At 40.5% G+C, this 12231-nt stretch overlaps 2 protein-coding genes across 4 annotated transcripts in view; one reads left to right on the top strand and one right to left on the bottom strand.

The window, feature by feature from the left end:
- Nucleotides 1-5333, bottom strand: part of LOC106810751 (histone-binding protein N1/N2-like) — a 15395-nt gene extending 10062 nt beyond the window's left edge. The window contains exons 1-3 of the mRNA XM_014814195.1: nucleotides 5174-5333; nucleotides 1506-1643; nucleotides 994-1179 (exon numbers count right to left, since the gene is read on the bottom strand). Of these exons, the coding sequence (XP_014669681.1) occupies nucleotides 994-1179; nucleotides 1506-1643; nucleotides 5174-5220 (371 nt within the window). The 5' untranslated portion in view covers nucleotides 5221-5333. The remainder of the gene's footprint in view (nucleotides 1-993; nucleotides 1180-1505; nucleotides 1644-5173) is intronic.
- Nucleotides 5334-5458: 125 nt separating this feature from the next.
- LOC106810758 (transcription factor BTF3 homolog 4-like) lies at nucleotides 5459-10436 on the top strand. 3 transcript variants are annotated; one of them, XM_014814203.1, is made up of 7 exons: nucleotides 5459-5544; nucleotides 7211-7285; nucleotides 7643-7756; nucleotides 8152-8260; nucleotides 8473-8568; nucleotides 8875-8937; nucleotides 9206-10436. In XM_014814203.1, exons 2-7 carry the CDS (start codon nucleotides 7232-7234, stop codon nucleotides 9250-9252), a joined length of 483 nt encoding a protein of 160 aa, XP_014669689.1. In that variant the 5' UTR covers nucleotides 5459-5544; nucleotides 7211-7231; the 3' UTR covers nucleotides 9253-10436. The 3 variants fall into 3 exon arrangements, with proteins under 3 accessions (XP_014669689.1, XP_014669690.1, XP_014669688.1); XM_014814204.1 differs by lacking the exon at nucleotides 5459-5544 and adding an exon at nucleotides 5553-5670; XM_014814202.1 differs by lacking the exon at nucleotides 5459-5544 and adding an exon at nucleotides 5737-5796.
- Nucleotides 10437-12231: the final 1795 nt, after the last annotated feature.

The following is a 12231-nucleotide window of genomic DNA, read 5'->3' as shown; positions in this document are numbered from 1 at the left end:
AAAATCGGGATAGTGGTTGGTGAGTTATCAACTTTATACGCCAGCGCATCTGAGCGAGTAGAGAGTGCGAGCGATCTGATCATAAATGTGATGTTTATGCATTGTATCAAGCAAACCAGACAATGTGTCTAGACAATATGTCTGCAGTGTACTTGTCTGTGCATATCTGTGAATCTGTTTTCATGTTTTTATATAATAATTACATTACATATTAATAATTTTCAAATGCTATTATTGCATATTTCAAGATTTTGGATACCAACATTGTTGAAATTACTATCCAAAAAATGGGATACCAGATTTTTTGGGAGGGATACCAGATTTCAATACCTGGTATTCCCAATGGATACCATAATAAAAATCTAATTTTGACCCCTGACCATCCATGAAGTTCTCCACGGGAACACAAACACAATGTCGACTCTAATCATCCATCAATATCCACCATTACAATCATGAACTACATTACGAAGAATTGATTACGACAACTAAGAACAAGAAACAACCGGTAAGAATTCTACAGAAACTAACAGTGTTTTGCACAAAGTTAACTTCAAAAGCACTACATAGGCTCATTGTGGCTAGAGCAAACCACCGATGACTGGCAGAGTTACGCGACTGCCTGATAATTTCTCTAGCAGAAGCCAGGTAATCACTGATACATCTACAGCAGAGGGAGGTCCGAGACAGAAGAGAAACTGCTCTAGTCAAGGACAGCACGATCAAGTGACCTTCATCCTAACTCACTGTACAAGCAATTATTTGGAACATTAACCATTAACCCAAGTTGCTCAGAATTCTGAATAGTTCCCCATGAAGCCCACAGAATATTAAACGTTTCGATGCGAAAATTAGGGAGCTTAAAAAGTTCTATATGCAAACTGCACAACATACAAGTATTTCACACAAAAACCGCAAATCACCCGTTTCACATAAATCTGTAAAACATTAAACTGTTGGGTAATATGAGCAGTAGAATCATTTAGTTGTTACATTATGAAACATGAAACACATTCAATGGTTCCAAACAAATATAAAACGAACACCAGATGACACTCACCTCCCTCCAAGGCATTCCCGAGTACCCCATTCTCCATGCGTGCCAGATCCAACAATGCACATCCATAGTTGAAGTACGCACTAGCACATTCCTGCGCAGTTTCACCGTACTTGCCAGCGCTGCAATGAAATAGAAGCCGATAAAGGGAAATTTACACGATTCTGCAAGGATATTAATTTAACATGATCAGTAACAGTTAATAACTACATTATAGGTATCAGAAAACCTTATTGTAATAGTAGTTTCACACATGCACACGACCATACAAGCCCGAGAAAAAAATATAATTTATTTTTCGGGGTCTACTTTTCAAGCTCGCGCGCATGAAAATAGCACTCTAAAATTTGGTTTGCATTGAACTCTATGCAAATTTACGGAGGCTCTTTTTGGCATTTCGGGGCTAAATCGCCCCGAGCCCCCGTGTATTTTTTCCACTGATACTTACAGTAGTTTACAAGCTTCCTGTAGCTTCTCCACTGCCAAATTTGCTTCCCCAACCACCAGATGTCTCTTTCCTTCAGAAATCAAACCCGTTGCCTTTTCATCAACATCAATAACTTCACACGTTTTTTCCGTTTCCTCACTAAAAATTAAATGCAAATACAAATGATTACATTATTTAAAGCTAATCATTTATTTCTCTTTGACACAATTAACATTGAATTAATTTAGAATTTTTGTGTACCTAAATAGTTACCAACCATATCTATTAAAAATATTATTACATTAACACTAATGCTAATGTTTTGTGAGCAACTAAACTATTATTACAGTAACTAACTTAGTGCACGATGAATCAAGTGTATTATAATGGTTTTAAAGAAAATACAGTCCAGACTAACTGAGGTTCTTACAGTTGAATGGATAATGCTACAAAGGTTGTACAAGACAACTGATCCTGTCTACACGGCACAAGCCATCGTGTCGCATTCAGGTGGGACTTATAAAAAAGGAAAGCTCACACAAACGGCGCAATGTTCAACTGACAGGATAATGGTGGGCTGCTGGTAGTGCTCTATGCTAGGCAGTGTCTTACAATAGTACAATGGTAAGCAGAACTGCGGTTGGCTGCTGTGAGTGCATTATTGTGTGGTAAGCCCTGTGGTAGGCACTGTGTTACAATAGTACCATGCAACACTTGACCTACTTCTATACATGGACGCAGACAACATACATGCTACACTAAAATTTGTAAAAAAAATCTATGCCACTTAATTTCACTTTACTGAATTTAATTATTATAGCACAAATTAATGCAGCTCATAACTCATACCCTGAGCAGAAGCTGACAGTAATAACAGGATCATGAAATCACATAGAGCTAGCATACAAATGAAATTGCAAGGAAAATTGTTTTAGTATGATGCTGTAATAACGAAACAAAAATCCAGACAAGAGTATTGGCACTATACGCAGGCTAATAAAAATAGCTGTGGCTATATGCCCGGCAGCCGGGCACGGTCTTCGATTACCTAAATGCCTGGCAGTTCCTAACCTAGACCGAATAATTCTGTCCCATATAACCTTTTTTATATTTTGGTGAGGGTTATTGGGACAGAACGGGGTGCATTGAAATTTCGTGAGATCGCATGCAAAATGCATGCGCTGCTAATGCGGCCCGTACGCCGCTATTGGCACGGAAAAAAACCTACCGTTCCCTTCTACATGGCTTTACCAATTGCTACTGATATGTGTATACATTCACTTCAATCGTTATTCACTTCTTAAAATATTGTTTTTCAGAAACCCTGCTTCATTTCACTTTAGTAAATTACATTCGCCATTTACAAACAATCAGACCCAGGGTAGGTTCTCCCTACGTTGTGAAAACTCCCCCCCCCCCTGTTTCAATCGTTGCGCCCCGTTTAAATTACCTCCGCCACGATTAAATTCCACCCTAATAAAAGTTTGACAGCGCGGGAATCGATCGTCAAGAATTCCCATTCGACCAGGAACACCGACGCGTGTATTTTTACCGTACCACGCATGCACTGCAGACCATACACAAGTACAAACAGTTAACCTGTCCCGAACCCAACACTAACTCTACACCGACTCGGCTATCTTATATATACAAGAACCCCAAATACCGTCTATGGTGTGGTGGCGATTTTACGCATTAATTAGTGGTACGGTAAAAAAAACACCCCCCTAGTTCCCCCCTTTCCCTCCCCTCCCCCATGTTTCAATTTCATCCTGGGGAGAACCCTGGGACCAATCAGAGCGAGTCTATCAGCCCTCCTGCAGCGCCAGAGGCTAGAAACGAGAACCAGGCTATTGTACGACTCGCTCTGATTGTTTGTAATCCTAACCCTTGTTTACTTGAGATAACGCTTGAAAATTAACAATGCGATTAGCGACAGCCGCTCATCTAACGTCTACTGCCGCGTGACTCTTGTGGTGGAGTGGTTGGGAATTTAGTTAAACCCTGTTAGTCCCAAATGTGTTCACATACCGCCGAAACAGGGAATGCACAGTGGATGGTATCAGGAACCTTCTCAAAAGAATGTTTCGTTGATCGTTCATGAAAGTATTGCCGAGAGGCTGGTTACGTTTAATGTCTTCAGATTAAAGATGGAAGCTCCATCATACGTAGTAGCAACAACTGCGTCTGCAGACAGATAGGTAAGCACTCATCCATTTACCTACGCAAGCCTACGGCTGCCACAATAGAGAGCTGCCACCTGTTAACAATTGAAGGCAAAAACTCCACAGTACCACAACACATGCACTGCGCAGTAGCCACTGGCAGTGGGCTACGTTACATGCTTACATACTGACACTACAGATGCCATATAAATTATACGATTTAAAGGACATAACCTTTCTTTAACCAAATTAGCCTTTGAACATTTCATGTGACATTGTAGCCTCATTACATCAGGATGTATAGATTCTATAGCAAACCGGCAGTCAAATCTTTCTTAACAGACAGTAACAAATCCACTCGCTTCTAACCTCCTCTTTGAGGGTCAAAAGGTTAATTGACACTTACTCTTCGCAATGTCAGCAGAAAGTAGATTTCATGGTCCTTTCTAATAATGCATAAAAATGCTAGGTCACGCTGAAACAAAACGTTTTCAATCGCCTCCGTTCAGACATGTCCTCAGAAATGTTCTTAAAATCTGCCCTTTGCCCATTGACTTTTCCTGTGACCTCCAATTCGGCACAGTGATGGCTTTTTCCTACATGATGCTATCACGACTATCACGAGCCTAGTCGAGCCATTTAGATTGTGTTGCCGCAATTCTGCATTTCCTCCCTATACCTTAAGTTAAGGATGTGAATGTTCCCCCTTGTTTTACACCTCTTGACCTTTGACCTTTGACCGCCCAACTCGTTTTGACGATTCCCCCCCAATGTGCCGAATATCGTGACCGTACGTCGAGCGGTTAAGATTTGTGCCCAACTGTTGACGGACGGACGACCGGACGGACGGACGGACGATCAAGCGATTCTACAAGCTGCATCTGACTATGTCAGATGAGCTAAAAACTGCCGGGCATTTAGGAAATCGAAGACCGTGCCCGGCAGCCGTCAGATATATGCCGGCTGCCGGGCATATATGATATAGCCACTCTGTATAAAAATTAAAATGAACACTATATATTCATACTGACACTGTAATCTGTATATAATTATATCACACAGCACCAGCTAACTGTAATTCAATACCTGTGACAGTGCTGTAAAACCTGACGTCTATTATTTGTACCAAATTCTAATCCACAAACTGTCATAGTACTCATAATAATATTAATAATCATAATATCATATATTCACGCATAAATCTTTGCATAACATATATGCAATTACAAAAGAGACATGCAAATTTTAATCGATTATATACCGACATAAATCATTATATGCGCAACGTACACACTATGTCTATAGTAGTTCTTATACAAGGAAAGAGGGGACGACAGACAGGCACAGTGTCAGTACAAAGGACATGTCTATGGACTTTTTAGAACGCACTGTAGGCTGCACTGTCTGCGATGCAACGCAGCAATGACATGGTTTCAGAACTGCCTAATTTCAACGTTTCACTTTCACGGTTTCTCCCACAAAAAACGGACACTTACTCAAATCCTTGACATAAATTTATCTTACCATATCTTCTTTTCATCGACCTGTGCACTTGTTGTAGGCTCAGTCATCTTGGTTGGGGTGTTTTAGATTAAGAAGTGAGATGGGGAAAACAGCCAGCGACAAAGCGAAAACGTTGGACCGGTACGCCGACAAGCTACAGAGTGACAAAGCGCCAGATTTTCCCGCGATGTGACGTCATTTGGCGCGATTACCTACCGGAATCATTGCTAGTTAATTAAAATTTACATGTCAACAACATAAGAAATTATGTTAATACATTATATTATTAGAAGACTTGACATCTGACAAAAATCGACAACATCGTAAATTCTACACAAGGTCTTCTCGCCCGAACGTGAAAACTCTCCTTTACGGCCATATTGCATGATTAGGTAAACCTCGTGGGTTTATATATCTCCCTTTCTTCTCATAGATACTTTATTTCGCTTATTGTTTAACGTTTAAAAACAGTTTTATCGACTCCATTCCTTATTAACATCTACGAACTGATCACATAAGTAGGTTGATGTAGTTATAGATCGTTTAAACGTTTCACAACGCTAAGCGTCGCTATCATAATTCACCAAAATCCAAATCAAATGGCATTGGCATTGCCAATTTGCCATTGGCTGCTTGGCATAATCGTAGGTACCGGGGTGCTACAGTGGGAACTTCCTTGATAAGCGCACAGAATCGCTCCTGTTAGTGTTCAGGGTTATAATATAAAATCTTACAACTAACATGACATTGTTGTTAAACGGATGTTTTTATTTGTGGCACAAATTGTGCACTGCAAAGCAGCTTGTATGTTGTAATTGTATCTTGTATCTTGGCTCCCTCTTGTATTTCACAAGGCACTCGATTACATCGAAGTGCGGGGATAATTCTAAGTATAATTCGATAATCATCGTTTGTGCAGCTGAAATTTTAGGCGATTTCTTGATGATTCTTTACTATTGTAGTATTGATTCTATTGTGTATAATAAATAATAGTTAGTAACTAAGGCTCATAGTCATAGGGTCTATGTCGCCCAGGGGGCGCAAATCCACTTTAGGCACCTTAGGTATCACGAAGTGATGCAAAGATTTTTGTGTATCATCAACTGATGCACAGACTTTCCGTATATCAAGGAATGATGCAAAAACCTAACCCTAACCCTAAGTCATGTCATAAAGTATAACCTTAGGTATCACGAAGTGTGTAAGTCTGTGCATCAGTTGATGATACACAGAAATCTGTGCATCACTTCGTGATACCTAAGGTGCCTAAAGTGGATTTGCACCCCCCAGGGTACTGTCGGAACGTACCCTGGTAACTATTTGATATGGTTAGGGTTAGGAAATAGGCATAGGCGACTCCCTAGACTCGTTAGTGGAGTAGGCGAGGTACGGTCCGGCAGTACCCTGGGGGACATAGACCCTCTCAGCGTAACTAAGTTAGTACGCCATTGTCAGATGCTGAGCTAGTCTCACCCAATCCCTATCAAACTTGCACATCGACTGTACAAGTTTTTGGCATCTGTTTCTGTTATTATTCTTGGCTCAGTGACTTGTAAATTAAGTACCACAGATTTGTTCACCATGACTCATGAAGAAATTACAGAATGCCAATGACATTGAAATGTAAAATGACAATGTTTTTTGTGCCACTGGTCCGTGGGTTTGGGAGAAAGCAGCCCTCCAGCTTCATGATTGGTGCAGGGTAATGCTATCCCCCGGGCGTGGAGGGAGGTGACCGCAACGTGGCAGCACTAGGGTTAGGGTTAGGATTGGGGTTAGGGTTAAGGTTTTTGCATCATGATATCTGTCCCCACACCATAGATTAATTTTTGTGGATCACAATGCCTATATATAGCGCGGCGCGACATATATATTTAGTGTGAGGGTTAGTGTTGGCGGTGGTGGAGTGAGGGTTACCGTTAGGGTTAACGTTTTGACCGTCATCGTCAACGTTATCACGTGACCTCCCTCCACGCCCGGGTGATAGCAACACCCATTGGTGCATGAGTTACACTAAATCAACACCTAATGATAAAAATTCCCATTTTTTATTTGCAGGTGTATTTAAGTATTTTAGAAATGAATCAAGAACGGTTGAGTAAACTTACGTCGCAGGTGCGAATAGGAGGAAAGGTAAGCTCTCTCTGCCGTTTTCATATAGATTCATTTTACTATTTTAATTGTGTTGAATTCTAGATTCTATCTCGTAACAGTGACTACTGGAGTCACACAGTGATGGATAGCATTTTATCTTATTTCAATTTGCTGATAAGCAAATTGCACTCGCCATCAAGTTCGTCATACCAGCCGTGAATATTTATAAATGTAATAACTTGTTAACCAGTCACGCTAGACAAGTTTCGTGATAAAATCATATCTGGATCTATTTATTGGTAATTAAAATGCAGACACTTTTGGCCTCTAATAAATTCACGTTCAATCAAATATGAAATGACCCTGTAGCATAGCTTATGTTTTTTTCCCCTTTAGGGTTCAGCACGCAGAAAGAAGAAGGTGGTACACAGAACGGCGACGACCGATGACAAGAAGTTGCAGAGTTCATTGAAGAAATTGGCAGTAAACAATATACCTGGTATAGAAGAGGTGAGGATTATGCTTCATTGATATGTAGGATCTTGAACAGAATAGTGATGCTTCATTTTTAACAAAGAATACATGTGAAAATCTATTTAACTGCCTGTCTTAAATGCATCAGTGATTATTGAATTTTTTGTGCGACCCAAATTCTGAGCATGTGGTTAAGTTATTCACCCATAGCTATCACTGCCAGACCATACACAATGAAGTTATACAATCTCAGGATTGTTTCACCACTAAGGTTGACTTCGTAGCCTTGTGGCTTAGAGTCACTTTTCTACATGTTTGTTGTTTACTGGTTCATCTATTGAAATCTACAATTAACACGACTTAACTACGGTTAAAAAAGGTAGGTGAGTGTAGTGCCGCAGGGGTAAATGTTTTTTCGCTGCTGTTCTTAGGTAAACATGATCAAAGACGATGGCACCGTTATCCACTTTAACAACCCGAAGGTTCAGGCATCACTCGCTGCCAACACCTTTGCAATCACTGGTCACGCGGAAAGCAAACGTAAGTCTACGGCGATACTGCTGAACTGATACTGTAGTTTAACCTGCCATAATCTGCTAACGTAATGTTCACCTTCAGTGTTGTGCTGGTGCTAACTTTTAATTTAAGGCCATTGTACTGGACAGGTAGCGATTGGTTCCCTTGATTTACTAGCTGCGTATTGCCTTGACTGTGTGTACTGCGGCTAGATGGATGCACGTTTTCGATTTCAGAGATCACAGAGATGCTTCCAGGCATACTGAACCAGCTTGGGGCAGAGAGCCTCACCAGTCTAAAGCGACTAAGTGCAAATGTACAGTCCAGTGCAGGTACGTAGGACATTTACCTACGGTGGTGTCTCTATCAAAGAAATGAGGTCCCAAACATGGCGACAGTAACTCCGACACTGGGAGCGGTTAGCAGGCTTTATCATTGTTGTTATGCAATGAATGCTGAACATTGTCTGAACCTAAAATGATTCTTCTTTAAAAAATATGTCGATATAAATGTGTAATAAATTCCTGTGATATTGGTAATGAGGTGTATTTGGGTGTGTTTCCGTTGTAACGTGTTAAACATGGTAGCGTTCTGGTTGAGCTGGGTGCCGCCTGTATTCAGTAAGCGTGTTGTTTCAGGTGCGGGCGCGCAGGCCCCGGTGGCAACAGATGGTATCGATGATGACGACGATGATGTACCCGGTAGGTCACGCTCTAAACGAGTTGCGTGATACGAATAACCGGCCTGTGTTCATGTTAACGTAGTTTAAAACTGTGATAGTGCTGGTTATGGTTGTATTTTTGGTAATGATGTAATTTAAATGTATCTAACGTTTACGTTCACTTGTACGTTATGCATAACTAAATTATCTGTGCAGTCATGTTGTTTTTATTTTCTCTGTGTTTTATGACTGGAGGTTATTATGAGTTGTGGGAAACTTTGTTATGATTTTTCATTTTATTTTTGCAGATTTGGTTGAGAACTTTGATGAACCATCAAAAACTGAAGGCGTTTAGTTAGAAAGTGACATTAACACATGGCTTGTGAGTGTCCCAGAGTGGACCAGAAGCGTGAGGATCATTTTTTGTATAAAACCATCGTTCTGCTTGTAGTTAAAAGCGCTTTCAAAACTATCTACCTTCTCAGAAATATTTTGATGCATGCAGAGTTTGCGAGCGAGAAGACAAACAAGTTTTCCTACCCCTGTGAATTTGTTAACCAGGTTTCTGCTTAAGTTGAGCACGCGTGACGAAAGACGTAATATAATGCAACTAGAATTGTTATGACAATGTTATTATTGGTGCTGAGCTACTTGCAACTATGTTCACAAGTTCACAGGGGTGTTGAAACAAACCCAAAAACATGCGACAGAAGTGCGAGCGCACGTTGCTGCATTCTTATCGACAGTAGTAACGCTGGGTAGAAATGTTTAGAACATGGTTGTCAAGAGTACTCACTGAGGGTGCCTTTGTGCTAGCGTGAAAATGAGCTGAGCCAAATAAGTTTATTGCTCTCCAGTGGGCAGCATTTAATGAAATATTTTGAAAGTAACAAAACAGAGTAAGCTTGGGTTTACACGTGTGTGTGTAATAAAATACGTACGTTTCAAATTTCATTTTCCTGTCTATTTTATTATTGTTTGAGAAATTGTTGATTCTCGTAAGCAGACGGATAGTTTTTTTTCAAATAATCGAATTCAAAGTATTTGCTTTGTAATTTAATACTGTTTTGCATACTGTTATACCATATAATCTTGATTCTTAATTAGCTATAATCCAGTCAGTAGATTTTTCTGGTTTTTCCACGTGTAAAGATGAAACGGCTGTGTAGTTTATGCATAAATTTGTCGCATTCTTGTAGAAGTGAGATCATTTGGAACAATGTTCACGTTGGGCATTTTTTGAATGGTGTATCACTTTGCTAATACACGTGTAACTGCATCGCACTAAATGATAATTCCATTGAAATTTATGCAGCAATTATGCAAATGACAATGATTGTGCAGTCAATGCGTTATTTGCTGTTTTGTTTAGTATGCAAGTATCAGTACACTGTTTTACTGCTATGACATTCAAAGCAACAAGTTATTTTTAGCTTGTGCTTTATTTTCCCTTAATTACAGCTTGTGACACGCAGAAATAATTTGAGCAGACCTTAAAATATATAATAATAATAAAATGTTCTGTTGCACAACTATAAATGTTTTTTTTCTCCATCCATATACTACTGTACTAGTTTTTCAACACCTTTAACCCAGATGCTGTAACAGAGGAAAGCAGCATGACTATATAACATAAGTGTTTTGACATACACACTTATTTGGACAAAGCTTGCATGCACGTTTTTATTCATATAATAAACGTTTATTTTGCATTCACCCTACAACAGTCGATCTTCTGTCCTCTCCTGTCTTAACCATTTTCTTCATTGTGGCTTTTCATAATTATCCTACCTCGTCGCTTCTTCTACTTCCATCCCCGTCATCCTACATCTCTTCGCACTCCTAGACATTCCCGGCCTTCTTCCTTTGCTACTTTCAAATTCCTATAAATAATTCATCTCAGCCTTCCGCACTCCATTTCTCTCACCCACTCTCCCTCCCCCCCCCCCTCTCTCTCTCTCTTTGCCTCCTTCCCACCTCCCTCACCGCCTTCTCCTATCTTCTATTTGCTCTTTATCCACCATCACACTAGGATTATCATACGCTTAATAATACCACGAACATTACTTTATTCAACTAATGCAATGTTCTATGGAAACGTATATAGAAAAATTATATCAGTGACAATAATCGTCTTTTGGAGAAGGTACAGAGAAGGGCAACTAAATTAGTATGTGACATAAAACACTTGTCGTACAAGGGGAGGCTTATAAAGCTCGGTCTATCATCACTAGAGTACCGAAGAGATCGGAACGACATGATACAAGTCTTTAAAATTTTAAGTGGCCTAGAAGACATGGATGAGAGCGTATTCTTTGTTAGAAGTGGGAATAACACACGTGGTCATGAACTAAAAGACCTAAAACTGTTTAAGAAAAGATGTAATTCAACAATCAGACAAAACAGTTTTTCATTTAGGGTCGTAGACCAGCGGAACAATCTTCCAAATGTAGTGGTCATATCAGAGAGTCTAAACATGCTCAACAGCAACCAGTGGCATCAGTATAAGTTCGACACCTCCTGTTAGTCCTGTTAGTGTAGTCCTATTTTTCTTCTTATATGAGCACCACCAAAAACATATGTACAAGTTAACAGCATTTCTTATACATCTTGAGTGGTCAAAAGACCACCTGAGACCAGTGGCGTAGCCAGCAATTGGAAACAGGGGGGCCAAGGCGAGGGAGCGAGGCGACCGAGGGGGTAGGGTGTGGGAGGGGTATCCCGGCCCCCTCCCACGGTAGGGAGATTTTTGAAAATTCGTGCATGAAAATGGCATTTTCTGCACACTTAAGTTCAGTATTAGGGGTAACTTATATGAGAAGTGGCATGTGCTAATCCCTTATAACCCCCCTCCCTCGCTTTTTATTTTTCCACTCCGATCCGATCAACGTGGGACGATGGCCCCTGGCTGTGGCGCCGGAAGGCTCTGAGGTTACACACGACCAGTTGGTGGACCCTTAGCTAGACCAGTGAAAATGGTGTACGAAGCCAGTGTTTTTCAGGGAGGGAAGAAAAGAGTTAAGCGACCAAAGACAGCGATGAAGCAATTTCTCAACGGGGGAGGGTGTTTCCCCTCCCACAGTAGGGTAATTTTTGAAAATATGTGCATCAAAATGGCATTTTTGCGCATTTCATTTTCATTATTAGGTATAGGTAATAGTGGTATAGACCAATCCCATTAAGGGCCCTTCTCTCTTAATTTTTGTACTCTCCGATCAAGAGGGGGTCATGGCCTCCTTGTGCCCCCCCCCCCTTAGCTACGCCTATGTCCTCATTCAAGCACTGACGGAATATTGGAATTAGTTTGATTTGTGTTGTTAGCGTTGTTAGCAGT

The sequence above is a fragment of the Priapulus caudatus genome, unplaced genomic scaffold, assembly GCF_000485595.1.
Source record: "Priapulus caudatus unplaced genomic scaffold, Priapulus_caudatus-5.0.1 Scaffold470, whole genome shotgun sequence".
NCBI classification, from domain to species: Eukaryota; Metazoa; Priapulida; class Priapulimorpha; order Priapulimorphida; family Priapulidae; genus Priapulus; species Priapulus caudatus.
This window is presented reverse-complemented; position numbering and strand designations above follow the sequence as displayed.